This window comes from Hippoglossus hippoglossus, chromosome 16 (genome assembly GCF_009819705.1).
Source record: "Hippoglossus hippoglossus isolate fHipHip1 chromosome 16, fHipHip1.pri, whole genome shotgun sequence".
NCBI lineage: Eukaryota > Metazoa > Chordata > Actinopteri > Pleuronectiformes > Pleuronectidae > Hippoglossus > Hippoglossus hippoglossus.
The window spans coordinates 5,342,152-5,369,672 of NC_047166.1; the positions used below are offsets into that span (position 1 = coordinate 5,342,152).

At 41.8% G+C, this 27,521-nt stretch overlaps 2 protein-coding genes across 3 annotated transcripts in view; one reads left to right on the forward strand and one right to left on the reverse strand.

Moving 5' to 3' along the window:
- Window positions 1-27,521, forward strand: part of LOC117777400 (hemicentin-1-like) — a 1,765,934-nt gene that overhangs the window by 140,322 nt on the left and 1,598,091 nt on the right. The window lies entirely within an intron of this gene.
- Window positions 879-24,785, reverse strand: phldb3 (pleckstrin homology-like domain, family B, member 3). Of its 2 annotated transcripts, none has more exons than XM_034612201.1 (15): window positions 24,263-24,785; window positions 15,260-15,415; window positions 14,920-15,030; window positions 14,066-14,203; window positions 13,516-13,644; window positions 11,431-11,613; window positions 9,156-9,266; window positions 6,706-6,807; window positions 6,047-6,134; window positions 5,293-5,449; window positions 3,532-3,613; window positions 2,996-3,145; window positions 2,427-2,637; window positions 1,802-1,887; window positions 879-1,478 (listed from the first exon to the last, which is right to left on the reverse strand). In XM_034612201.1, exons 2-15 carry the CDS (start codon window positions 15,404-15,406, stop codon window positions 1,344-1,346), a joined length of 1,830 nt encoding a protein of 609 aa, XP_034468092.1. In that variant the 5' UTR covers window positions 15,407-15,415; window positions 24,263-24,785; the 3' UTR covers window positions 879-1,343. The 2 variants fall into 2 exon arrangements, with proteins under 2 accessions (XP_034468092.1, XP_034468091.1); XM_034612200.1 differs by lacking the exon at window positions 24,263-24,785 and adding an exon at window positions 17,891-17,919.

Genomic DNA, 27,521 nt, shown 5'->3' on the forward strand with positions numbered 1-27,521 from the left:
CTCACATTTCCCCCTTCCGGTCGCGCGCCCACAGTTTGAGAATCACTGCTTTAATGATTCAAACAAAGTGAATTATTTGTATATGTGACAAAAGCAGAATATAATACTAATCACTGTAACTTGGAAGGAAAGAGAAAGTGAACAGAGACAGAAAGAGCTGCAGAACGGCTCAAGGAAAGATGAATTAATACCTCAACAAGTTCACATTTAAGTCGACCTATCATGTAAATATTTGGTTACTTGAATAGAAAGTCAAGTTGACTGGACATTTAGTATATTAAGAGGAAGTTTAAAAAAATGCTGTCGTAAATGGTTGGATTTTGTGAGACACATGCTGTATGACAACAGCACTGGTTTCTATGGTTTATTTCTCCATCAAGTAAAAAGCAGATGTTTCATCACTGTCAAGTCTGGATGATGTGACAGCTCCCACATGTGGAGACAAAACACGTCATCCCCCCCTGTTGGCTGGCTGCAGTATATTTGTGCTGTGCATCACCAAAAAGATTGTTGATAAAGCTGGAAGGACAAAACGTGAAGGCCACATATGTTGGAAAAAGTTTAGATCATCAAAAAATACCAGTTCTTATGAATGCATGGTAGTTTATAAAAGTAATTTCCCTGAGGAAAAATGTATAATTGTATATTGTAAATTATTGGGAAATAATTCATCATAAAACAGACATATTTTGAGATTTCAAGAAGCACAACAGGAGGAAGATTTGGAAAAAGAGTGTAAAAATGGCAACATAGCAAAGGAGAAACACATGAATCCATCCACTGTGATGTGAGTGATGGAAAATGTGTTTTTAAACATTTCTTTTATTTGTAAATCTTGTACCAATAAAGATTTGGAAAAAAGACAACAAACTAAAGCAACTGTTTTTACAAAAAACAATTTAATAGTGCATTTATATTCCTTCAGTTATTTGCATATCAAACCCATATAAATCTCCAGATAATAACTTAATACAACATAATTAAATTTACAACTGTCGTTACTGAAAAGAGGAACGCAAACATCTGGACATGTAACTTGGATTTCATTACAGTGAACCGGTGCTGCTAGTATTCTGTCCTCTCCCCGTAGTGGTGCAGTAGTGACCAGCAGAGGGGGGTGACAACTTCCCAGTAACAAGACGTCCAGCGTGCACACTGTGCGTAAAGCTGAGTGTGGTCTGCAGCGGGTTCACTGCCACTGAAGCCTCACTCCTCCAGTAACAGTTTCCTCCACATCAGCTCCGAACGAGCCCCCCCCCCCCCCGCAGGTGGATCTCATCCAGACCTGCTCCGGTGCTCAGTAGCTGCACTTGAGGGATTTTAACAGTCACATGCGCAAGAGGTCAATAACGGCTGTGCTCGTCTGTTGCCGTGACGATGACGTCCATCCAGATCCGCATGGATACCGCATTGGAAGCCACGAGAAAGAAGAGCCGGTCGTACGTCTTCACGCAGAACGTCAGAGGGGGCCGAGGAGACTGGAGAGAGCACAGTCACACTGTTAGAGATGCTGCTGTTGTTTCCATAACTTAATCTTACTTATCTCAGTGCAGAACTTCGTTAATAACAATAACATTACATGGATAATAATCACTACATTATTACAGTGGTTCGCTTGAATCCTTTTGGTTTTGCTCTCACAGTCCTGTCATTACTTTTCTATGCAGGAAAAAGAAAAACAGGATTTTGTTGCTTTTAATAATTGTTTGTAAAGAAAACTGCAGCGTGTTTCTCAGTTTTTTTAATATAAAAAGTAAACTATTGTTGCTTTGAGTCAGCGTGTGTTGTCACGGGAACTCACGGATGTGGCTGTTCGTAGATGGTCGTAGTAAACTTCTTCTATGGCCTGGAAGTAGATGACTCCTTTAAGCTTCCTCTCATCACAGTCTGCAGAGAAAGGGAGAAGCAGATTAAGGTCATTAGGATTCGATGGATGTACTCAAGTCATAAAAGTTCTTACTGGTTTCTAACTGTATTATGAATCCAGCCTGTTTCTATATCAGGTTCTTACTACATCATTATTGTGGCCAAAAGAATTCACAATAACTATATAATCCCTATATTTCCTATAGAGAATCTGAAAAAAATCATTTTGCATCATTTACACAATTTTATCATATTTGTATTATTATGTTTTCATCTGAGTATCCCTGGACATTCGTAGATATGGTGTCTTTCAACATTTTCACCATTCCCCTCTGTAATAATTCATGGATATTGATGAAAAAAAATCTGGTATGTTTAAGGGACAGATTTTTCCCAAAGATCCAAATAATGATCAAAATCTAAATGTGAATTTAAGTGTGGTTTCATGAGGGGGCTGTTGGGTCTTTTGCTCGACAATTATCCTGTCGGTGACTTTCATTCATGCAAACATCATTGTGTGCACACACCTCCCAACCCACCCCCCCTCCAGCCGGTCGAACCTGTATAGTAGGCCAGTCGTCTGTGGTCCGTGTCAAACGAGAACCACCTCTTCTTCCAGGTCTTCACCCTCCCCCCTCGCTTGGTCAGGAAGCCGGCGCAGCGGCGAGGCGTCAGCCGCAGGTCCGTGCAGCCGGACACCCCGTGACCCAGGGACTCCACGTGGGCCCGGAGGTCAAAGTTGGCGGAGAGGAAGAGGGGCAGGCTGCGCGGCTGCAGAGACAAAGGGAGTTTATATGTGAGAGTGAAGAGACATGAAGAGGATTCAGGGCCTTTCATCCTGGTTACACTCGTCTTCAGACAGAGACAAAATATTTATTCTGCTTTTTCTCATACGTGAATTTAAAAATTGTGTCTACTTTTTCTTTCCCTGGTTTCCTTACTGTGCAAAAACCTGACTTTTTAATTTGATATTCATAAAGTTTAACCTGCAAATTGTGTCTTTACACAAGTCTGGAAGTTTAAGGAGATTATGAAATGATTCCAGTGGCATCTCTTGGTTTACACACACAAAAAAAAAGCAATAGGTTTTTATGATGTGGGTGTGTCCGTGACATTGAGATTAACATACCTCCGGGGAGTTTGGGGGGGAGCTGGCGATCAGCTGCTCCTTTGGTTCTGGTTCTGGCCTTTGTGGGCTTTCTGGCTCCGGTGGTTCTGTTAAGGGAGAGTTTAGCTCCCTCCCTCTTCTCTCCTCCAACAACAACCGCCGTCGCTCTTCCTGGGTGCATGAATCATAGACAATAATTAACCATCTTCCAAACAATGTGACGGCCCCTTTGAGGTTAATAAATTAAAAAAGACAATGATTATTCTGCACTAAAAGTCTTGTTTTTACAATGATTCATTGACATCTTCTTGTGAATTTCTCCCTCTCTCCAGTTCAAAACTCACATAAACTCAAATCACATGGTTAGACATTTTACAGCCTCTGCATTTCTCTGTGCTGAAAACACACTTTACAAACATCCACACATCTGCTGTCAGTTTCCTTGGACCCTCATGCGTGAGCTGAGTGGGTGTCAGTGATCTGACAGCTGTGTCTAACGCAGTGTGCGGCGGCTGATTCGAGGTGTCGGCTGGTGTTTCCCACGGCAGGTGACTCACCCGCTCTCTGAGCAGTCGCTCTCGCTCCACCTTGGCTTCCCTCAGCTTCTTCTCGATCTCAGCGAGATCCAACAGGCTAGGGCTGGAGGAGGAAGAGTTACACTCGTTACTGGTGGGAACCGAATCACTGCACTCAGCAAATAAAGTAAAACAGTTCAAATCAATCAAATGTATTGTTTGCATTTTTTTGTCTAGTAAAACACAGTAACATGGATCAGTAAGAAACAAAGTTAAATATGTGGGAGGCAAACAAACCTTTTAATTCCATCGAATTCTAATCCATATTATAATTTGTGAGCTTCAAAGATGTCCGATACATTTTCTGCGTTTCATTCCGATAGTGTTATATAGATTTTTTGTGAATGTAAAAGGTCCAACAGATCCTTGTGTATCATCGTGATGTGACATCTGCATATTGCATGTTTAGGGTAGTCTGGCATAGTACTTTATAAAGCTTTTATTCCACATGAGCGCTTGTTGAATTTGTTACACAATCAGTACAGATGTATTTACACATGACCTCATCTCACGCTGCTGTGGAAACTTAAACTAAGCTCATTGTAAAATTTAAACTATTCCTGGGAATCTATGATTATAAAAAAAAATGCGTGTTAAATCATGTGTCCAGTGACGGGAACCTATTTGTCGAATATCTGGTTTATTAGAGCACGGGACAGAAGAAGAGCTTCTTTGTGATGCAATGGAACAATTTATGTTCTATGTCTAAACATTTTTTCATGGCGATGGTATTTTTGGAGTCTTACAAGATGCTGTCAGTAATTTGCCGAATCACCTTAAGGGCATGTGGGGGATGAAGAAAATCAGAAGGCTAATAACATATTTTCTTGTTAGCATGGTTTGATTTGAAATTTTAGATATTTCTTAGATTTTTCACAACAGTTATTGCTGAAATATGTTATTTCTAGTTGTTTTGAAATTGTAGAGGTGATCTTGCGACCTGATCCTGACCTTTAGTTTGGGAACCATTGCTTTAGATGATTGGGTTAAACTTTTGGCTTGTTTATTACCTCGTAAGACTTCATTGCAGCGATGTCGTTGATGGACAAAACTACCAAAATAAGACCTGAGTTGTTATACACTGGGAGTTTTCTTTAGTATTAAAGGAGACAAATGCTGCTCATATTTTAATTTGTGTTATTACTTGAAGAGGTTTACGTGCTTTAATGTTCAGAAAACTCGTCACTTTTCTCAAACTGTCTATTGCTGCAGCTCCTCTTTTCAGCCTCTGTCTGAAAAATTAGACAGAGGCTCTCAATAAAGCCCATTCTGCTCTGATTGGTCAGTTGGCCCACTCTGTTGTGATTGGACAAGTGCCTCCAGCTCGTGCAGGAAATGACGGCCTCCGGTTTCTTTGTTAGGAGTTACGCCAAACTAGCTGCTGGGTGTGCATTATGCTAATGTGGGCCAAAGCAGCTCCCTTTACCACAGACTTTTTACTCTGCAAAACTTTCACATTCAAAAACCATTATAACAAACTAGAGAATAACCGAATAAAAGAATAAAGTGTCATTCGTCCCCTTTAAAACCTAATTCACATTGTGTCTGATCCTTATATTAAGTCTTTTTTCTGAAACAAAACATTTCAGATACTTTAATTCTTTAAGCAAACAATCACATTCCTGCTCCTACTCTTCCACATAAAGAAGCTAAGAAGCACGTCAACCTCTTCCCACAAAGCCACTCTTCATTTCACGCAACCCATAAGAAGTGGTTCATCAGACGAGCAGTGGAGAAACCGACCTGGCAGCACGGGAGCTCGTCGCACTGTTGCATGGCGTGAGGAGCGCGCCGCCGTTGCTGGTCCCGGGTCTGCTGTGTCCATTGCTGAGTCTATGTGGGGAGAGTGGGGAAGCGAGAGCCTCTGGCGACTGGGTGTCCTGAAGCGTCCTCGGCAGCCCTGAGAGAGGAAGAGGATTGAGAAAGACACGTGCGGAGGATGTGAGTCGGTAGCTCTGCACATAAGGTGTGGCGTGGGAGAGATCCTGCAAGTGGTGGCAGTTTATCAAAGTGGTGTATCACGTTAGATCGAGAATATTCAGTTACCGAGCAGTTACTGTAAATAAAGGTCAGGATGAGGAGAAACCTGGCAAGACAGGACATGCCCTTGCAGAACAGGCTACTTTCATACTTGGTGACAACCGAAAAAGGTTTTTTGGGCTTAAGTGTAGTGGCGCTTCTCTGGCTCATCCGGTCTGTACAGGTAAGTCCTGCTCTCTCCAAGCGTAACGACAACCTGCCGACTCGCCCGCCACACCTTTGATTTGACTAAAAGGGAGGGAGCTGAACAAACAGTCGGACAAAAACAGGGACATGAGTGCAGCGAGAGAGCGAGTTGATTGTTCTGTATCTCGGTGTCTCTCAGCTTAAGCAATCAAGAGCACAATAGAACATGGAGAGAGAGAGAAAGAAAGAAAGAAAGAAAGTAAGAAAGAAAGAAAGAAAGAAAGGGAGGGAGGGAGGGAGAGAGAGAGAGAGAGAGAGAGAGAGAGCTCACCCTGTGCAGAGAGCGGCCGGTCGTTGAGTCTGTTGTTGCGATGCGAACTTCGTCTTCTGGGCAAACTGGCGGATTCTTTGCATGGTTCCTACAAAATATGTGTGTAGTCAAGGAAAGTTCATTTTTATTCACATAGCCGAATTTATCTCAGGGCACAAAATGAGTCGGAAATGTCTCACACACATTTCAATTTCATCTGAAAATCTTAAATAAAGATTTAACCTCCCATCAGAAAATAAATTGACAAATTAAAGTCATTTTAAAGCCCAAAAAGCAACCCTTCAAATCAAATGTGAAAAAAGTAAACTGAGGGTCTTTGAGTTTTAGAAAGAAACACGACATATGACGACATTATCTTTAAGTGAATTGTGAAAGACAGTTTTTAATTTTATGAATTGAGTCATTTAATAGACGACACAGCCAGAGTCTGTAATAATTTGCTTTAGACGGCTTAACTCTCTCTGAATTAGCAAAATAAGCCACCTTAACTTTTAAATTAGTATTATTGTTTTTTTCAATTATTTTAAATCCTTTGATTCCACTTCATGATTGTTGCATTTGATTTTAAAACTGCTGCTGTTTTACAGATTTGACTCGAATAAAATAACTAAACTTGAAAAAAAAAGAACATGCTGTATCCATGGCGACGGGATGCGCACCTGAGGGGGCTTGTGAGGAGTCAGAGGGGACAGTGACATCATGCAGGGGGCGGAGCTGGTGATGTTCGACCAATCGGCGAGCGGCTTCTTCTCTTTGTGAACCTGTAGGAGCAGATTAAACTTCATTTGAAATCCGGCGACGTGTCTTGAGTGAGAAGTGGCAGCGAGGAACAAACGCCGACGTCTCACCTCAACTACAGGGATGAAGAAAATCTGCCGCGAGAGATATTTAACGGAGAATGAAAACTCCACTTCCGACACAGATCATAATGAGTTAAAAAGAAATTATCATTGCATCACTATCTTCCCCTCCAGCCTCCCCCTGGTTGACTCACTAACACATGAGCAATTCAGTCACCACATGCAGCCCAGTGTTTAACCCTTATCTGGCTCCCTCACCGCTCGACACTCTGGGAGCTGTGGCGACTCGGAAGCTTTCATGGGACAGTTTCAGGACAAATCTGAAATCTGAAATCCAATTTCCAAAAGTGTCTCGAGATCCAATCACGTTCATTTTTCTTTTCAAAGCTGCACGTGACTTTTTTCTCTCAATGAGCGCTCACTGTTCACGACACATGACAGGAGTAAACCACATCCTTCACACAGTCGTTGCAGTCACACACACTTGTTGTCTGACACCGTCTCTTCCCTCTCTCCTCCTCTGCACTGCCACTCCCTTCTTCCCTCCCTCCAGTTCTCTCCTTTCTCCATTCTTTTAGGAGAGCAGGACGTTTTTTTCTGACCGACACAGTTTTAACCCGTCTGCCCCACACCGATTCATCAGACTTTTCTTTACCACTCACCACTCGCTGCAAAGGATGTGAAACTTCTCCCAGCTCGTCTTCTTCTCCCTCTCACACATCCACACACACTCACATGTACACACACATTCACAAACGCAGCTCCCTCCCTCACATTACTCACTCCTCCCTCTATCCCTGCCCATCCCTCCCGGCCTGAATGAAGCTCTCTCACTCTCTCCCTCTCTATCTCTCTCCCTCTCTCTCTCTCTCTCTCTCTCTCTATCTCTCTCCCTCTCTCTCTACACGTCTCATTTGCTTTTTCTTCGTCCGCATCTCGTCTGCTCCTCATTTTAACTGGTGCGGTCAGAAGTCTGATCAAAGGGAAACCACCGGCTGTGTGATATTATCAAAGCACACTTTAATTAGCCACAGAGTAAATCACATGTAGCAAGTATTCATAATATAAACACAGATAACACATGGTGAGGGCGGATCTGGAGATTTTGCTGGATGTTTTTGATAAAACTCAACTAAAGCCCAGTGAAAAAGGAAAAAGCTAAAAGACTCTTCATCTCCATGTTGAGGAGTAGATCAGTATATCAATCGCTTAAGTCATCATTGATTATTCAGGTCACTTTGATAGATTTACAATAAAATCAGGAGCGAAAGAAAATGTGGAGTTAGGAAAGGAGTCAGAATACTTTCTGCGTACTGGTTCATCCAGTAAATCCTCAGGTAGCGACCACTGATTGTTCCCTACATTGTGGGGAAATGTAATTTAGTTCCCTTGAACACAATTATGATTCATTTCAAGATGTTCATCTGGCTAACACAAACGTTTCTTTCAAGATTGTTAAATAGGATGTAAAACTACTTCCTTTTAACCATTATACTGTAAAACCTGTTTTGATGAGGAAGCTCAATAGCAAACATGATCCAGGTACCTTAACTAGTGTGTTACACCCAGTTTGGCCACTTGAGAGCAGCAGCAACTGCAAACAACACTGACGTAATATCGCATCATAAAGTAAATAAAGTGAACTTAACAACCTCAGTGTTCGTTTGACGCTTCGTTTCCAGCCACCTGCTGAATACCAGCCCAATGTTCACTCTTCTTCCTGCTCTGTTTTGGTCTCCCCCACCCAACCACTGGGGGAAACATCTAAATAACACTCCGCATTGTTCTTTTGCTACTTGCTGACTTTGCATGTTTGGTGCTGTGGTGCGTAAAAAACAAAACTTTGAGATGAAAGACTTATTAACACTCCATAGAGCTGCTACACTCACAGTCATGTGATTCATTTGCATGGGTTTGCCACAAAGATAAATGTATCTGTTCTCCTGACGCACCGATGCACCAGAATGCTCAGGGCATAAATATATTTAAAAAGTTGTATTTCTTTTTTATTTAAATGTTGTCATCAAGAAAAAGGTTCCACAACTTTTCCATGTGCAACTTACAAGCCGTGTCAAAACACATGTTAACAACTTGATATATTAACAATAAAGTGACACTGACTTAATACAAATATAAGCAAGTATAAATTAAGGAAATACATAAATTATCCTGTGAAATAAAAGTGTTCATATATATGATAAACTCATATTCTCACAGTTGCGTGCTATTTAACTTCTTTTTGCAAAATTCCAATGCTGTTTCTAAGATGAATCAATGTCTGTTGTGAAGGAGCAATAGATCCCTCGTACCGTTTGAGTCGTGTGGACGAGTTCTCTCTTCTCCCTCCTCAGGGCGGTCAGCTCCCTCTCCTTCTCTCTCTCCATCTCCTTCAGCTGCCTCTCCAACTGCTGGACTCGCTCCTGAAAAACACGCAGAACACAACTCACATCAGTGTCAGCAGCCACACGGCCTCTGCTGCTCAAAAGAAACGTCACGTGCTGCAGCTGATTCGTCTGAGTGGCCCGTCTTCACGTCGTCTTTTCATAATGCTCTGATGTAGAAGTGGGTAACTGTTCCTGATGCGACAGCGTGCGTGTCGCGTGAGACACAATGCAGATCAAACATCCATTTTGCAAGTTAATGGGAAGCACGAGAGACACGTGACGGCAGAGCTGAGGGTTTAACTCGATGAAATGATGGCTTATATTAAAGCAGCACCTTAGGGCAGCACATCTAACAATTTTCACAAATCTCTCTCTGTCCGTCTGTATGTGGCTCACACATCTCGAGAATCATTCATTTCATCAGCTTCCCACTTGGCACGTGTATCGTTAAGGGCACGAGGGAAAGGCAGAGTCGAATCTGAACACACGTGTTGAATAGGAATAGGCTCAAGTGTAATATAGCTGTTGTAATAACACTGATAAAAAAAACTCTAATCTCCACATTGAACAAAATAATCCTGAGTAGCCACGAATTCTTGATCCAAAATGTTCCTCATCCCCGTCGTGTGTTTTTATCTTTCCATTTTCTGCCTCCGTCCTGCTCTTTGATTTCTCTCTCATGGTGGCCTCTGATGTGATTACGCTCACTGTGCGGAGTCATGTGACGGCGTCGGGGTGATACTGGTGAGAGTGAGGTAGAGAGTTCATGTTCGTGTCACCAACCATGGAGCGTGACGGGAGAGGAGAGTGTGTTTAATTTCCATACTGACCAGACGATCTAATGTGGCGTTCAGTCCTTAATGGGCAATAAATAAATAACAAATTTGACTTTAATAATTCTACTGTAAACGAGGCACATGTTTCAGGCTCTGAAGTTCACTTCCTGTTCTGACGTCTCCTTATTCTAACTCACAAAATAATAAAATGAATTTCAGCTCACTGTAAAATTGGTAGATGCGGCAAAAGTGGAAAGTAAGAGAAGCACAAAGCAACTTCAGCCTGAGTTCATGACTGTGCCGGACCTCAGCTCCGACACAGTCATGAATGGACGACTTTTTGTGTCGGCTGCCGGTCACAAATAAAAGAGAGAGTCAATCGAGCTTGTGGAAGTCGAGGTGGACGAGGATCATGGGTTATTAATGTCGCAATACTATTGTTGCTCCAACACAAATAACGAAAGAGACAATAACATTCTTGTTTATCATTGCATGTGTCCAGGCTGTGATCACATTAACAGACACGGTTTCTGCAGGTTTCAACGAGACCAGACTGAATTCAATTGAAGACGTATGTGAAGTGGGACAGATATGAGGGAAAAGCCCCAGAATGACTTGCACTTCCCTATAAGTTGAAGATAAGGTGAAGCAGACGAGCAGCAGTGGTCAGTCTGCCAGAGGATCTGAGAGCAGCTAGAAGTGTGGAAATCTTTAAACGTAAATTTGAAACCTACCTTGCGTTTGACTAAAACTGGTCTTTTAGACATTTTTAGTTTTATTCATTTATTTAAGTTCGTTTTAGTTAACTCTCTTTTACTTATTCTTACTATATCTCTTTTATCCCAACTTTAATTAACTCTATTATTTTTATTCTTCTTATTTATTTATTTTTCATATTTTCTTTTCTTTTAGTTTGTTGATTCAGGTTTTATTTCACATTTCTACCACTCTTACCAGGTGACTCCACATTGGTCTGATCTGTAGTTTTATCACAGCGCGTTAATATCTGTATCGTTAAGAAAGAACTACAACATGTTGAAAGATTTGTCTTCGGAAAAAATAAATATTTCAATGACAAAAGTAGCGTTAAATGAACAAAATGAATCTAAGCGTATTTAAGACCAAGTACCTTATAGTTTAAGGCCTATTATTGAACTTGAGACATTTTTGGACTTTGAGACACAGGAACGCTGAAGAGAACCATATTACTGAGCTTTATGAACTTGGTTTGTGAAGGTTGTGATGCATTTCATAAGGTCGCTGGGCTTTCCTGTTACTTTGTCCACCTGAACTCTGACGTCACATATCTGTATCGACGGGAAGTTTGAGCGAAGGTTAATCCCACGTCAGCGGGCGACGGTAAACACTGACACGAGGTGCAGGACATGCAGATAAGCTTCAAACCGCTGCAACAGTTCTCTTACCTGTGCTGTGCTGACCGCATGCTGCTGACCCGCGATTTCCTTTTCCACTTCCCCTTCATTCTTTCCCTCCGTCTCTTTCTCCTCCGCGCTCTCGTCCTCCATGTCGATGCTGCTCTCTTGCTCCAGAAAACGAAACTCCCAGTCCTCGAAGGCCCGAGTCGCTGCTTCCATCACCTCCTTCTCCTGCAGCAAAGACAGACAACCTGTTTTCTACAAATCCTGGAAATCCACATTAAGTCGACCCAGATCTCAATTCAACTTACATATGACGCCCAAGTATTCAGCCTTTAGTGTTTTTCCACACTTCACAGTAATAACGCAGGGCTGCAACGATTGGTCTCTTAATTGATTATCTGGAAACTATTTTCTTTAGTGATTAATTGTTTAAGTCAATTTCAAGCTAAATTTGAGCTTCACAAATACGAAAATGTGTGAAAACATTGAAGGTTTGGACTGAAAATACCCAAGTGACCTCTGCACCTCTTACATTTTAAAAAGAATTTGTAAAAATATAGGAGTTTCCCCAAAAACTTGACTTCAGATATCTTCAGTAACATTTTTAGTGGACGTGTGGGTGTGTGCAACATTGTAAAATTTACTGTGAATCAGCTCATTAATCAACTTCCAAATACTACATCATCTGAGAAGAGCTTTAACTTCTTTTTAAAGCTGATTCTGTGCATAAATGTCATTGTGCACAGAAGAGAAGACAGCCGATAATTTAAAGATAATCTAGATTATTAGTTTCAACATTATCTCCGCGAACAAATCCAAGAAATCACATTTGTATCTAAGTGAAAGTAAAAAACTCTCACAGCACACACGACAAGTTGTCGACCTCTCTGTGTCAACAGTGAAATACCTGCTGTCTTTCCTGTGCACCGGTTCTTAAGTCGTCTTTTTGTTTGCTTTTCTCTGTGAAGCAATTTGTGCCAAACCTGTTCTATAAATCCCTTTCAAAATAAATCTGACATGTCACAACATAAAGTAACAACCTGCTGCTGCCGGACTGCACCGACACCTGTCATTACCAGACGGAGACCCAGCTTGTTCTGTCACATTCACAAAAGACAAAGCACTCGTTTGTGTGTGTGTGTGTGTGTATTTGTGTGTGTGTGTGTGTGGTAACACTTGAGAAACATTGACACATCAGGTTGAACAGGTCCTGAACAATCACACATTGTGCAGACGTAAACACTTTGACCGAAACGCAGTCATGCACCGAGACACCGAGTTACAGTTTTAGGTTTCATTCAAACATCTTAATATCTAAATATCAGCCATGTTGGAAATATTCAGAACTGGACTAACTTTAAAAATCTGATTTACAACACAAACCCTTTCGAAGCAGAAAGAGACACTGGTCATTTCTGTGCTTGTTTTGACAGGTAACTGAATCACTTGTAATCTAATAGATTGTGTATTCAGATTACATTACCTTTCTAGTTTGATTACCACTCTGAAGCTTATCTGTGCAGCTACAGCTCGACTGATCTGATTTTATTTAATAAAAGAGTTTCCAGTGTTGCACAGGTAATGATCCCGAATCCTTCTCTGCTCACAAAAGCTCAGTGGAGGATGTAACAAAGTAAATTTACTCTGTTACTGGACTTAAATACATTTCATTTACATATATTTCAGGTACTTTTCACTTTTACTCTTCTACATATATCAGCAAATATCTGTACTTTCTGCTCCACTACATTTTTACAATTACAATTGATAAAAGTAAACAGTAACGAGAGGGGAATCGGTCGAAGGATCCAATCAGAGTGGGCATGTAACATTAGACCCCGCCTCCTGCAGCAGGATCACTGATGAGGACGAACCACCTTTAAACTGATCTCGTCATGTACTTTTACTTACTTTGAATACTTTAAGTACATTGAAAAGCGAGTAGGTAATAACTTTTACGCTGAGATGGCAACAACGTGGCTGGAAAGAGTTTTATTGCAACAGCCACGATCAGGTTACTCAAAAACTAGGAATCCACGGACAAGCCCTGTATTTGTACTTTTACTTGAGTAAAATGTTTGACTACTTCCTCCACCCGTGCCCACGCTGCACGCTGGTCAGCGGGCTCACCTGTTGCAGCTGCAGGGTCAGCTGCTCTCTCTGGCTCTCCGGCTGACTCGGGATCAGCTTCTCCTTCTCCTCACACCTCCTCCTCAGCTCCTGCAGCCTGAGGCTCTCCGCCTCCAGACGCTCTTGCTCCTGCAGGGACAGACGCGGTGAGGGGAAAAATCCGTGAAGCGAGCAGAAAGCTAAATAAATACATAAAAACTTCTGTTTCACAATCCTTATTTGGGAAAACCCGACATTTATCTGTGACCAGCTCTGTACTGGAGCCTGTAGCAACTAATCGTTTCTCAGAAGGTCTGGTGTTGATGTTAGTGGAACATTACCGAGACCACACATTTATGTTAAATCCCTTAAGCCTTTTATTTCTGCTGCGTCTATGATCCTTCTGCTTTGCAATCAAATGTTACATCAACACATACTGTTCTAATGAATCACGGAGACATAAGATAAAAAAAAAAAGCACAAATACACTCCATCTATTGCTGTAGCAAAAACCCAATTTCACATATATTGCACAACATTGCAGTGAGTGTGCGAGTGTTGTGGGTCTTACCTTGTGTCTGTTTGTGTGTCTCTGCGTCTCACTGTGTCCGGCCTGCTGCTGTAGACCCTGCAGCTTCTGTGTGTGTCTGTGCAGCTGCTTTCTCTCCGTCTGCAGCTCGCCCTGCAGCAGCGCGATCTCCAGCTGCAGCTGAACGACAGGAGACACGACCCAGCTGAATCATATTGACCGGAGCTTGAGCAAGTCGAGAGATACGCATTCCTTTACCGTGACTGCCGCGGCGTTTGGAAACATGGCGTGGAGATTTAAAAATGCAGAGCAGGGACACACTCGGAATCATTTCAGGGGTTTTTTTTCCCTTAGAGACTTGGTTGTTGATTTGTAATTGAGTATTAAAAAAGACCTCGAAAAAAACATTAACTCTTGATTCTTTGCCTCTTGTATTATAATAATAATATATTCTTTCATTATGGGGCTGCAGCCTCTGATTATTACCTCAGAGGGGGCTATGGTTTCATTGTCTGCAGGATTACGCAAAAACTACGGAACAGATTTACGGGTGAGGTACAAGACAAGGCAGAAACAATTAAATTTTGGAGCTGATTTGTATAAATTCTCCTTTAAATGTCAAATAGTTAAAAATACATTTTCTCAGAGCTTGAGTCAGATACCAAAAAATATTTTATTATTCAGCAGCAGATACTTTCATTTGAGGAGCTGGAAACTGCAAATGTTTCTATACAATTGATAAACAATTACATTTTTTCTCAATCGCCTCAGTTTTCCATTGATTGACTTGATTAATCAATTGACTCTTTAACTTCTGATTCATTCATCGCTCTGCTGCACATCTTTGTGCCGTACAGGAAGGATTCGATGTTTCTGTGGACGTCTCACATGCTCACCTCAATCTTCAGTTCCTCTTTCTGTTGGTCGATCTCTGCGATTCGCTGCTGGAGCCTCGAGGGCGACAGCATCAGCCTCAGTGAGCCCAACTCCAGCCTCTTAACGCAGGACTGACAAAAAGAAAGAGTCAGCAGATGCAAACCTCAAAACAAAGAAGTTTAGTCTAGATATGTGGTGTGAGTCATTGGTTGAGATGCGTCCAAGAAGATGCTGTTTCATGTGACGCCACCGCATCGTTTGACATGAATGAGCCACTGACAGCCACTCATCATCATCATCATCATCATCATCATCATCATCATCATCATCATCATCATCATCCTCACCTCACTCGCTTACCTTCTCGCTCTCCGTGCTGCTGCTCTCCGTGTCCGATTCCGCCCCCGAGGAGACTGGACTCTGACATCCAACGACTCGGGCGACCCACGGCGGCTGTAGCCCCTGTGGCCACTGGCTCCTGGGGCTCTCCATGTTGTGTTGGGGCATTTCTAAAGGCTGAGACAGAGGGGGAGGGGGGGGGCAATTAATGAGAGGTGGGTCTGGCCGGCTTTAGCAAACATTGTGGTAATCTAATCTGCTGCACGGTTGAAGTAAGAGGGATCGGGTGACAGTTTACAAAGGGGGATATCACAGCTGAGTAACACTGCAGAAGCCCCCCCCCCCCAACCACAGCGGCTTCCAGAAACAAGTCTGTAGGAGAAACCACCTCAGAGGAACCAAGAGTTAAAGAGGAGAAACTACACGGCAGTGGAAGAGGAGAGGATACAGGATGTGGTTGGTGGTTCGTGGTCGTGTTTCAGGGACTTTCTCTCAGCGAAGGACTCGGTGAACGCCGACACGAGGGCGATACATCATGGCTCTTTCTCCTGTTGGAGGCTTTTGTGTCAGCGGAGAGGCAGTAAATGAAAGAAGCTGGAACAATCAGTGAAAGCCGACAATTAGAAAACGCCCACAAAAATACATCCGAGCAAACTTTGAAGTCTGAGCTTTAGTGTAGTTTTTTTTTATCTGTGCATTCATGTGCATTTACCACGATACTGTATTTACACCCGTCTGCATCAAAGTGTTTCCCAACATTCAGGGATACGTTAACCTAAAGGCCTTTATTATCCTCTGCGCTTTATTCTATTTTCACCCCTTTCTCCCTCATCTGTGTGGTCTCGTCTCAGCATCGGCTGAAACACGCACACGTGTGCACGGACCAAAACCAATTTGTGGGAAAAATACTTCTGCAGCCTATTGTCCGACCTTTTCCCACCAGCTTCCTTCGCCCTCCGTGCCCTCCCTCTCTCCTTGTATCCAGACCTTATTAGGGCTGCAGGAGAATGCAGCCCGAGTGGAAGAGGAGAGATAAATATACAGCGGAGATATGAGTGAGGGCGTCCAAACACTGACTGGCACGCTGACATGGAGAGAGAAAGACGAGGGAGAGAGGGGGGGGGACAGAGGAAGTGAAGAGTGACATGTCTTGAGGAGCTTTAGAGAAGTGTCCATGGATATAAAACAGGCTACATTCATCTTCACATATTTCTCATGTAATCATATTTTTCATTCCCACTGACAAGGAGGTTATGTCCGTTTGTTTGTTTTTAGGATTACGTAGAAAATCACTTAACAGATTTCAACGAAACTCTGTGGAAAAATGGGAGATGGGCCAAGAAAGAAAACATTACATTCCGGCCATAGGAATATTTTATCACTTTATTTAAGAATGTGTTTTTTGACACTTTCACAGATTTGAATGATGCAATAATTGAAATAACGCAGGGATCATAACTGGTATCTACAGCTACCAGGACATTTTCTCAAACTTTTCCTTTTAGACATGCACTGAACTCTGGTGTGCGAGCGCAAATGTCTGAGTCAGTTATCCAGATATTTTCAAGAACCTTTCCTGTCAGCCCCCTCGAAAAATGCCTGAGTGAACCCATACGGTATATAATTATACGGAGAATTCAGCGAGCGCACGTGTTGATGACGTTGCAGATGCAAAACTGGAAGAATACAAATATCTCAGGATGAAAAAGAGGTGCCATACACGTAGCCGACAAAGGTGTCGATCTGGAAAGACGGAGAAATTTGAGAGCTTTTGGGGATTAGGGCCGACGTCAGTGCTTTTGCTTCTTAGAGCCAAAGCCGGTGTCGATTTGCTGTAAACAAAAACACGTGATTTCCGCAGCGGAATTTAAACGTCATGTCGTGCCTCCTGCTGCTGTACCGAGACGTCACCCCTCGCCTGAACGCTCCGGACATGTTCCTGTTGATGTGAACACTTGTGACCCTGCGTAGCGACCAGTTCATGTCTGAAAACAGCTTATGAGTGATTTGGTACGACTTGATTGAAAGTGAGGAGACTTTGCAAAGGAGTGCGCTCCACTCAGTGCCAATCCAGTTTGTACTGTGGTGCTTACTAAGCTGCTGCTGCCCAGGAAAAGCCGTCGGCCTCAAGGGAGAACAAGGCAGAGGGAGATTCACAGTGAGTCACATTATCCTCCAAACAGCATTTGCTATCTGACCGCCAGCTAAAGTCCACTCAGATACAATATCGACTCAGCAGAGCCGAGAGAGACACTGACAGTCAAGAGTAAAGTCCATGCTTTCATGTCAACACAGTTTGTCCAATGTAACAAACAAAAGACTGAACAAACACAGGACATTCACAAGGAGACAGAGAGAATTGCAGCGAGTAAAGACGGAAAAATAAATCAGCACAGTCATGTTTAGCCTCAGAGCCACAGTGAAAAACAATCGAGGGTTTTGTGCCCAAAATAAATAGGCTTGATTTCTCTGTTCAGCATCGAGTCTACTTTCCTGTGCTTGTTTGTCTTCTGTAATAACTAACCCGAAAGGTAACACAAGACACGACCATCAACTTCAAACGGACCCAAGAAGACTTCAGGACTCCGTGTATCAGCCTGCGATGATAATTATCAGCCACAGATCAGCAATAACCGGCAACAGCTGACTCACCATAACACAAACACATGCACACAGTCAGAGCTCTGTGAGGGAGAGAGGGCTGCGTCCAAACAGGAATGTTACTTGTGCCACGTTATCTCACCATGAACTCACATCAGCAAAGTCTTATCACGGCCTCTCTCTCTCCCCCTGAGTGGCTCCGCTGAAGTTTCAGCCGCTCGTTGGTTTCTCATCAACTGATTCAGATCAGAAGTCGATCAGTAAACAGTTTGTTTGTGTCCTGCATGTGTGAACAGATTAAATCTGTTAAACACAAACGAGGTTATCACGTGAATGTATGCACAGCCTGTTTGGAACTCCTCCAGAGACAGTTTGCCAAAACACAGACCACAAGCTTTCATCCAGAACATTACTTAGCTGCCACGTTGTTTACAGCTAGAAAAGCTTAGATGACAAAATAAGAGTTTTCAGTCATCACCTCCAACACACAAGACAATGACTGGACTTCTGCCATTTTTAAAGTTCAGATATGTTTGGAGTAATGGAGATATTGACCAGAGAAAAACCAAATAACAAACCGAGGAAAATTACATGTGGAAAATTTATCTGCAAAACATTTCCTCTAAAGTAAGAATCTATATTTTATCTTAGTTGGCTGTTTAATTCTGTATTCCAAAGTATTGTTATTATTATTTTTCAACTTAACATTAATGAATCTTTGAGTTTATTCCAAATTTGGATTTTGAACTTGGCTGAGGTGGAAAAGTTTGCTAATTGCAAATAGTTCCAGAGATAAATGAAGATAAACATGAGTCATTTTTCTCAAGTGTCCACTAAATGAAAAAGTACAGCAGACGGAAACGTCCAATCTGTGTGAGGCAACGAGACTGTTACATCGTTCTAGGTTTGACTGATGCTTGTATATAAAAAGTGGACGAACCTTCTGGCTCTGAGTTGAAATGGTTGTCGGCCTGATCCCAGTCCCCTGAGTGTGTGTTCTGTGTTATGTGACAGAGGAAGTGCTGCACATAAATGCACTGTATGAATGTGTGATTGGGTGAATGGCAAAAATTGTACTGACTAGAAAAGCTCTATATAAATACAGACTATTTCCCATATATGTCTCTTTATATAACTGTGCTGCCTTCACAACATGTTAGTCTCTGATGCACTGGAGCTAAAACCTGGGCCTCAGCACATTTAAAGTTCGACTGATGCGTAACTGGAACCTGAAAACACCATTTAACCCGAATCGCAGCACTCGCACACAGCAGCGATCTGAAATGACCCCGTCAGGACCCCTTGTTGGTGAGAGGCTGAAAAGGAAAGGTGAGGCTAAGCATTGTGTACACAAAACCATAAAGTCAACACTGACAGCAGCGATATTGCACATGCAGGACAAAAGAGCTGTGACGGCAGCGCGCTCTGTGTGGGTGTGAATGGTGTTTGTGGCCTGTCACTATGCGCTCGGCGGCATCATTGGGAAAAACATGTCACAGATGGAGCGCGTGAGCAAAACCTGTAAAGAGGGGGGGGGGGGGGGGGGGGGGGGGTGTACAATGCAGAAATAATCCACAGAGGTCAGGAGGTCAAGTCACCCTCGGTTCACTCACATTAAAAAAGTGACGTTTCGTTACATATTAATAGAGGCTTATTTACTTTTCTCTTTCCAAGAATAATTTTTCAATACAGCAACACACATTCACAAAATATATAAAAGATCTATGTTGTTAATCTTATTCATCTGTCCTTTAATGAATGAATGAATGAATGGATGGATGAACTGACCCAGCTTTGACAGGGACTAATCTCTGGGTTACAACATGTGTGTTCGCTCTGTGGGCTCAGGTGGGATCTGCGATTTTTGTGAAATAAAAAATGATTACATTCAAAGGACCGATATCTCGAAAACTCCATTTTGTCGTGTGTTACATCCTGCACGCAGTCGATCACTTGTACCGAATAAACTTAAAGTCCAACAACATCTGTGTTGACTTTACCCGATGCAGGTTTTAAAGAATGTGTGGGATTTTTCTCCGAGTCTATGAAGCTCAAACGTTTCCAGAGGATTATGGTGGTGAAATCAGTCGAGCTCAGCACAAACACACGTTCACTGCGACCCTGAACTACATTGTACTGCACTGTACAAATTCTGCACAGTGGCGTGACACTGACCAGAAGGTTATCTGCAATCCAGATGACAAAATACCTCTTCACTTAGTGTAAGTGGTTGACTCTGCATCTGCAGAAGGCATGAGACCAAAATGACGTATTAAGCAACATGAACATTTTTTTGTATTGGCCACAATTACAGGCTGCAGCTTCAGTCAAATGGACCAAATTTCCAGGCTTTTAAAGTGTTCAGTAGCAGCCTGACATCATCACATCAGTATCTGATGCACACAGTGTTTCCAGAGGGCATTAAGTCATTTTCCAATTTTGACTATTAAAAGTGGAGTTCTTGCACTGTCCACGCTATAATTTGGCTCTTTTCAAAGGAAGAAATACTCAAGTAATAAAAAAGGCTGAATGAAAAAAGCAAGATGATGCTCCCTTAGAGACATTCGGCTCAAGTTCATTATTTGAATTTGGGTTATTATATGTAAAGGTTTACATGCTGTAAAGTTCAGAAAACACATCACCTTCCTCATTAGCTGCTTTCAGACATGCACTGAACTCTGCATGTTCTCCCTGGATGAGGCGCATGTGTGAACACAAATGTCAGAGTCAGAGCCGAAGGATTATCTGCAGACTTTATCCGCCTGGCCTCCTATAGTGAAAGATTCTGTAGAAAGTTCCAGAGTATTCCATGTGAGAACACAGCGGGGGATCCTTCTAACACGTGACTGATGCAACAGTGAAAAAGAAAAGAAATATCTCCGCGTGAAAAAGCGGAGTCCAACACATAGACAAGACGAGAGCAAAGATTTCACGTGATCTCCGCAGCGGAAACAATAAGTAACTTCCTGCCTCTGACTGAATAATGCGGAGGATTTGTTGTGAATGTGTCTGTGCAGAAAAGCCTCCCACTGTGTCGTGCATGTGTCAAAGGAAAACTGTGGGTAAACTCCGTAGCCAGTTTTTCGAACTTGTGTCTGAAAACGTTTTTACTGTCCATTGCTGCAGCTCCTCTTTCAGCCTCTGTCTGAAAACACTTGGTTATAGCTACTGTCTCTTTAAGGCCCCCCACCTGATAAAGAGCAGTCTACTCTGATTGGTCAGCCAGCCCACACTGTTGTGATTGGTCAACTGTTTCCGTCACTGGCCGCTAGAGATGCATTATGCAAATGTGGGGTGTTGTGACGTCACATGACACATGGCCTATACTTAATCATTTTCTTATATTATACTTATTAAGATAAGTATCGACCGGATGACAAGGCCTTTCAGGAGCTTCAGGGTTTTCTGTACCACAGACTTTGAGCTTTTTTCACTTTGCATCACTTTTACAGTCACAAGAAAACTAGATAACACACTGGATAAAATACATCTTCTTCAATTCAGATAAGAACTGTCATATTCTCGATTTCTTCCAGTCAAGCAAAGGGCACGCGGTCATCTGACTAAATGCTGCCGACTACCCTGCGCTGACCTCTGGACCTGCTGTGTGCGGCTCCTGCCGGCTCGGCGCCGACGAGCAGGAAGCTGTCATCACGGCGTGTGAGCGGGAAGAGCAGGTGAGATGTTGTGGATGTCACACAGCTGTCACCATGTTACTGTGGGAAAAAGTGACAAATCCCTCCTGACACCTGGGCGACATAACAAATCTAATCCCGCAGCTCGGTGTCACCGGCAGGGAAATAGCAATGGCGCGTGTACATTCTGCATCATGCCATTAACTTAGTGAGGATGAACATTAAAAGGACAATAAATGACCAAAATAAACCAGAACTGTAATATACTGGCCGTTATGTTTCTATTGTATTATTGTGCCTTTCCCAGTATTGCTGTGGAAATCTCCATCGTCAGTTGTACATCAAGTGTTGACTTCTTTCCAGATCTATGATCTAAGATTAGGAGAAATTCAATGTAGATGGAGAAGTTGATTAACCGGTTTCTGCAACACAAGCAGTTATAGGGTTTCTGGGCTTTATTTGTTCATTTCCTTTTAACAAAGAAACCAACTTCTGCAAATGTTAAATACCAGAACACAATAAGCCGCGAAAGAGCTTTTTGGCTCTGTACAAAATCCAAACAAGATATTAAGGTTTAACGACCAAAATCTACCACAACAACAACAACGAATCAGTAGCTTGTCCCAGTTCAGCTGCCGTGGATATTCTTCTTGTATTACAACTGGATGTTTCCCTGAACAAAGTGAATGGCATTCTGGGAAATATTGGCTGATGGATAATGAACATAACTGCAATGAAGAGCTGAAATTATTTTTCTTAATTTGTCTTTCAATAAAAAATGTATCATTAGCATATATTAATAACAAGCGATAAAAAAACAACGAGAAAATTTGTTTTGTGACGTTGATTGCAATACACATGTGATTTGAGGACCGTGGACTCGGTGGAAACAATTCGATGGGACCTATTTTATATTATTAGGTGACATTTTTATGTTAAATACAATAAATTCCTCAGCAATGAAGCAGGACATTGTATTCTAGTTTCAAGGCCCTGGTGCTGCTGTGATAGTTCCCAGGAACAAATGAATAATAGAGTCTTCTTAATGTAATATTTGTCCTGTGACAAAGTCAAAATGTCACAAACAGGAAAGTGTGAGAAAGGCCGACTTGTATTCATCTACCTTGAGGCTGCAACTTAGTTTACACTTGAGAAAACCTCATTCATGGACATTTTTAAAAAGCCTGAATTTATGATGACAAATGATGTTTTAACGTGGGACATTATCTTCAGGCGTCTATCAGTTCCCAGCCGTCTGCGGTGTGTAATCACGACAGCTCCTACTGCACTGACATTCCTTTGGCCTGAGTAAATCTCTGTGAACTGTGATGCAAGAAAGCGTGAGCCATTAATGAGCGACTGGGACGCAGGGCTCAGACACAGATTTGTCTCCAGTCATGGTCAAAACAAGACGAGCGAGAGAGAGAGAGAGAGAGAGAGAGAGAGAGAGAGAGAGAGAGAGAGAGAATAGAATAACTGAAAGGCAGAACTCCCCAGACGGTAAACCCTCCCCACCCAAGGCAATCTCTCCTCAAAGCCACGCTCCCACCCACTCTGTTTACCCTGCATGTGCTGATGGAGGGATAAAAGGAGAGATATCCCAGGGTCACTGTAAACAAAAGGCTGCTTCTTTTGTAAGCTGAGGTTATTGTCACGGGACGAGGTTGGACTGAAAAACAAAACATTTTGCTCAGAGAAAGTTACTTTGAATGTTTTTTCACAGATTAGTGATGAATAATCTTATTTAAATCAGGATTGGCTAATGACATTATTAGTATTATTTTATAATTATCGTGATGTATTCTTCATCAAAAGCAATATAGCAAAAGTTCATTATCAATAAATTGCTTCTGCATGATTCAGGCAAAAATCTGTCTTTAAACTTCGAAGAAAAATTATTGATATTGACTTGATAAATAACATGAATGAAGGAATAGCATTAAGTTATATAAAAATATAAATTCTCAGTATAGTGAGAAGTAAGTTCCAACGTGCTTTAGTGGAAGAAAAGGGGGAATTAAAATTAAGGAAGATATTAAAAACAAACCGATCATAAAAAAGAAGGGAATAAAATAAAGTTCCATGTCATTAAATTCGGAAACTACAAAACACGATTGTTTTGTAAAGTGATGCCTATTGTCAATATCGACGATATTGTCTATATTGACGATATCAATATTGACTAATGTGAACACGTTTTATCTTGATACATTTACGGCTATAAAATTTGTAAAAAAATAAAATAAAACATCTAATGTAAAAGAGTGGAATAAAATGAAGTAACATGGAAATATGAATTGTCAATACAGTGGGAAACAGTATCTCTAACCTATGTATTTAGGGCGGGATTTGACTCATTATGATGAATGAATCAATGAGCGGAGACTATTTTACAGTCACAGCCAAAGAATGTACTTAAGCAAGGAGGCAGGTTTTGCTTTGTAAGTGCCTTAAACTCCAGGAAGCAGTTTTAATTCCTCTTTTGTTATGAGAGCAGGAGCATTAAAAAGATGCCCCCCCCCCCCCCCCCACACACACACACACACACACACGCACGCGCGCACACACACACACACACACACACACACACACACGCACACACACACACACACACACACACACACACAGATGTTAGAGCTGTGCTGTGTGTGAATTATAGTTTCTTTGCCTGATGTTTACCACAGAAGCCGCTTTTTGCTCTGTGCGCAAAGTGTTTCTGGGGATTTGGAGCGATTTTCTGCAGATTTGGTGCCAAAGCGAAGGAAAGCGAAAGAAACTCGACTCTTACCTGGGAAACGTGCTCCAACCTCAGCGGCTCCAGCAGCTGTGGCTCCTCCGCTTCATGACACACACTCAAGAGAAAGAGGAGGAAACTAACCAGCAGAGAAACGTCACTTCAGCAAACTCTCATGCGCTTTCGTTTTCAGGACGCACGGACGGAGCCCGGATCGCGTAAGAGTTACTCTCCGGTTGTTTTCTGTGAATCGGAGCCTCGTCAGATCCCCCCCCCCTGGTTGTTTTAATCCGGGTTTGTCTCAGTCCAACCCGGGATTCAAAAGAAAGAACCGCGGGCCAGTGAGAGCTGCTGGTCGGCGTCAACAGGTGAGACTGAGCCGGACGCATGTGGAGGAGGAGGTGGAGGAGGACGGAGGCGGGCACCGACCAGACCGTGTGTATTGAGCTGGTTGCGAAAATAAAACAAACTTCATATCCCCTTTTACAAACTTCTGTTCTTTTCCCTCTTGGGCTGTTACAGGCAACTGTCAGAGGTCAAGTCCCGGCACTGAAATGAGATTTCTATTCTGGGCACTGGCAGGACTTTCTCATTTTGGAGCTGAGGAGTCATCCAGGCAGACTGCCAGGGAAACAATAAAAACCCATAATGCTTTTAACGACAGACTCCCACTGGGTTGGTTTTAATATAACAGTGATACAGCAGGAGGATGAACTTAAAGGTCAAAACAGATTGTGGGAGATTTGTTCCAGCATTTTTTATATTTTTTAAGCAGACTTAAAGGGATAGTTCACAGAAAAATGAAAATTCACTCTTTATCTCCTCACCACTAAAGTGTTTGAGTCCACAAAACAATTTTTGAGTTTCAGGGGTAAACAGCGTTGCAGCCAAATCCAATACAATTGAAGTAACTGGTAAAAAAAGTTTTTAAAAAACAGAAAAAGAACATAAAATGCCTCCATATTGCTCCTGTGGTTTCATCCAAGTGTCCGGAAGCCCCGACATTCAAATTCAGCTCGAAGCTGCGTCACTTACACCGTGTTTTTACCCTAAATGTTGCACCAAATTTGAAAAACTCAGAGACAAACAAACAGACAAGTGAAAACACAACCTCACAAACACAACAAATGCACAAACAGCAAATAACAAAGCAACAACTAAACTGAAAAACTCAACGGCATTAACATTAAAGTACAGCTACCGGCCGCCGACATGTCTTTGCTGATTGGACGGTCGCACTGTCCACGTGTTTTGTGATTGTTTATTTTCCTATTTGTCGTTGGGTTTTCTTATTTGCAGTTGTGATTTTCCCTTCAGGGCCACCGTACTCAGGAACTATTGTCCCACTTTAACAATGAGACATATAAATAGCCTCTTTGAAGAGGCTGTGGCTGAGGGGCCTCCTGACCTCTTGACCCCCTCAGTGTCATCAGTATCACATCCATGGGCAGATATGTTCACACCTACACATATTTCAGTCAGAGCTGTTACAGATGACACCTAAAAAGCAAACTCGTTATCAACCCGTTATTTTTATATTGTTAAATAACCTTTTACTTTAATTTACAATACAATCTTTCACACTTTTCCATATTCATTTGTTATGTCTTTCCACTGTGTAGACTTATTTTATTATAGTATATTTTATTTGGTAAATACACATGTAGTTTTACAGTATTTTGTATCATCATCCTTAATCTGTCCTATTTCTTAACTACTTATTGAGCTTCAGAGGTTTTTTACACGATAGTACTTGTGTAACAATAAAAGTCTTGTAAATCTAGGAGCTTCGACTTGACAAATTATAGCAATAAGAATGAAAGATGTCATTGTCCCGCCCTAACAGGTGCCAAAAAGCTAAGCAAAGCGTGAGGTGTCAATCAAACTCCCTACATGCCCAGTCCTCAGGATGAAGTACAACCAGATTGTGCTTCCTATTCATTTCCATACGACATGTGGGAGGTGCGCTTGTTTGGCTTCAGTGGATAACAGTGACAGAGGTTGATGACAGCCCCACGTTTGATAAGAAGCTGAATCATTAACAACTTTGTGGACTACTGTTGTTAACCTGCCTGCCTGAAGTACAACCCACTCCCTGTCCCATCTGCTTTTCACAACACGCTAAATTCAACTCACTTTTCCACTGTGAAGTGAGAGCTATCGTAAACATGGTTAGGAATATTCAGGTTTTTCCAGTTTTGAAGTTGACTTTCATCGTCATTCATCCTCACACAAAGTGCGCGGCTGAACAAAATGTGGTTTCTCGTGGCCAAAGTGCAAAAAATATATAGTGCAACAGAACATGGGACAGAAAAAGAGAACAAGACAACAACGAGAGGTGTTTCATGTGATTAAAGTGCTGTCTGTATTATTGGCAGAATAAACAATATAATATTAATAATAATAATATTATTAAATACTAAACAGATAGAATGAAACAGTGGTTTGCAAAGTAGTCATCCCATATTGTTACTGTGAGTGAGAATGGAGTTTGAAATCAATATATATGTATAGTGCAATTGTCACTTTGCTACTCTAGCTATAAAAACACAAAGATAAGATAGATAGAAGTAAAAGGATATATATATATTGGTAAAATAGTAGAATAGTGACAGTAGAAAAATAGTGCAGATGGTACAAAAAGTATTTATAATGGCATAACAGGATAAACTATAGTAGAATGATGAGAGAATATGATGACTTTGTTGTTTTGTAGTAGACAGTATAATAGTAATGATAATATGTATTGGTATATATGATCTATATGTATGTATATTATGGTTTAGAGTGATTTCAAGCATGTTTCTACCTGTAGAACACAAATAAAAACCATACACAAATACACAGGCACCATCTTAGTGTATGTGTATGCAAACCAAGAATAATACAGTGACAACACATGCAAATATCATAACATAGTATTAGTTATTCAATGACCATTGAAGTAGTGTGACTTGCTACTGTTAAAAGTCCCATGACCTGGATAACAGAGCACGTATACATGTGAAGAGCTTTAAGAATAGTCGAGTAGCACAAGCACTTTCTTTTTGTCGTCTTGTAATGACCCCAGCACAGATTAAAATACCTTAAAGTATTAGACAGTCACTGTAAACTTACCGCTGAGCACCACAGCTCTGTAAGGCTCTGTAGAACTGAGTGATACTCAAGAGATTTAAAGCAACACTATTTTACCAAAAACAGCAGCTTCAAAATTTGTTTGACAGTTCACCTCAAAGGCCTGCTCTTGACCTTTGGTGAGTGGGTGCGATCTCCTGTGAGAAGTGCGGAACTGACTGAGAGTCGCAGCTTCAAT

Bases quoted from the DNA above. Each gene is read 5' to 3' on its own strand.
- phldb3 (XM_034612200.1), bottom strand. The intron at 15,031-15,259 runs GTAAGCGAGTGA...TCTTTTTGTCAG, and splicing joins GCAGCACGGAGAGCGAGAAG to TCCTGCGTTAAGAGGCTGGA. The intron at 11,614-13,515 runs GTGAGCCCGCTG...TCTTTGCTGCAG, and splicing joins TGACCCTGCAGCTGCAACAG to GAGAAGGAGGTGATGGAAGC.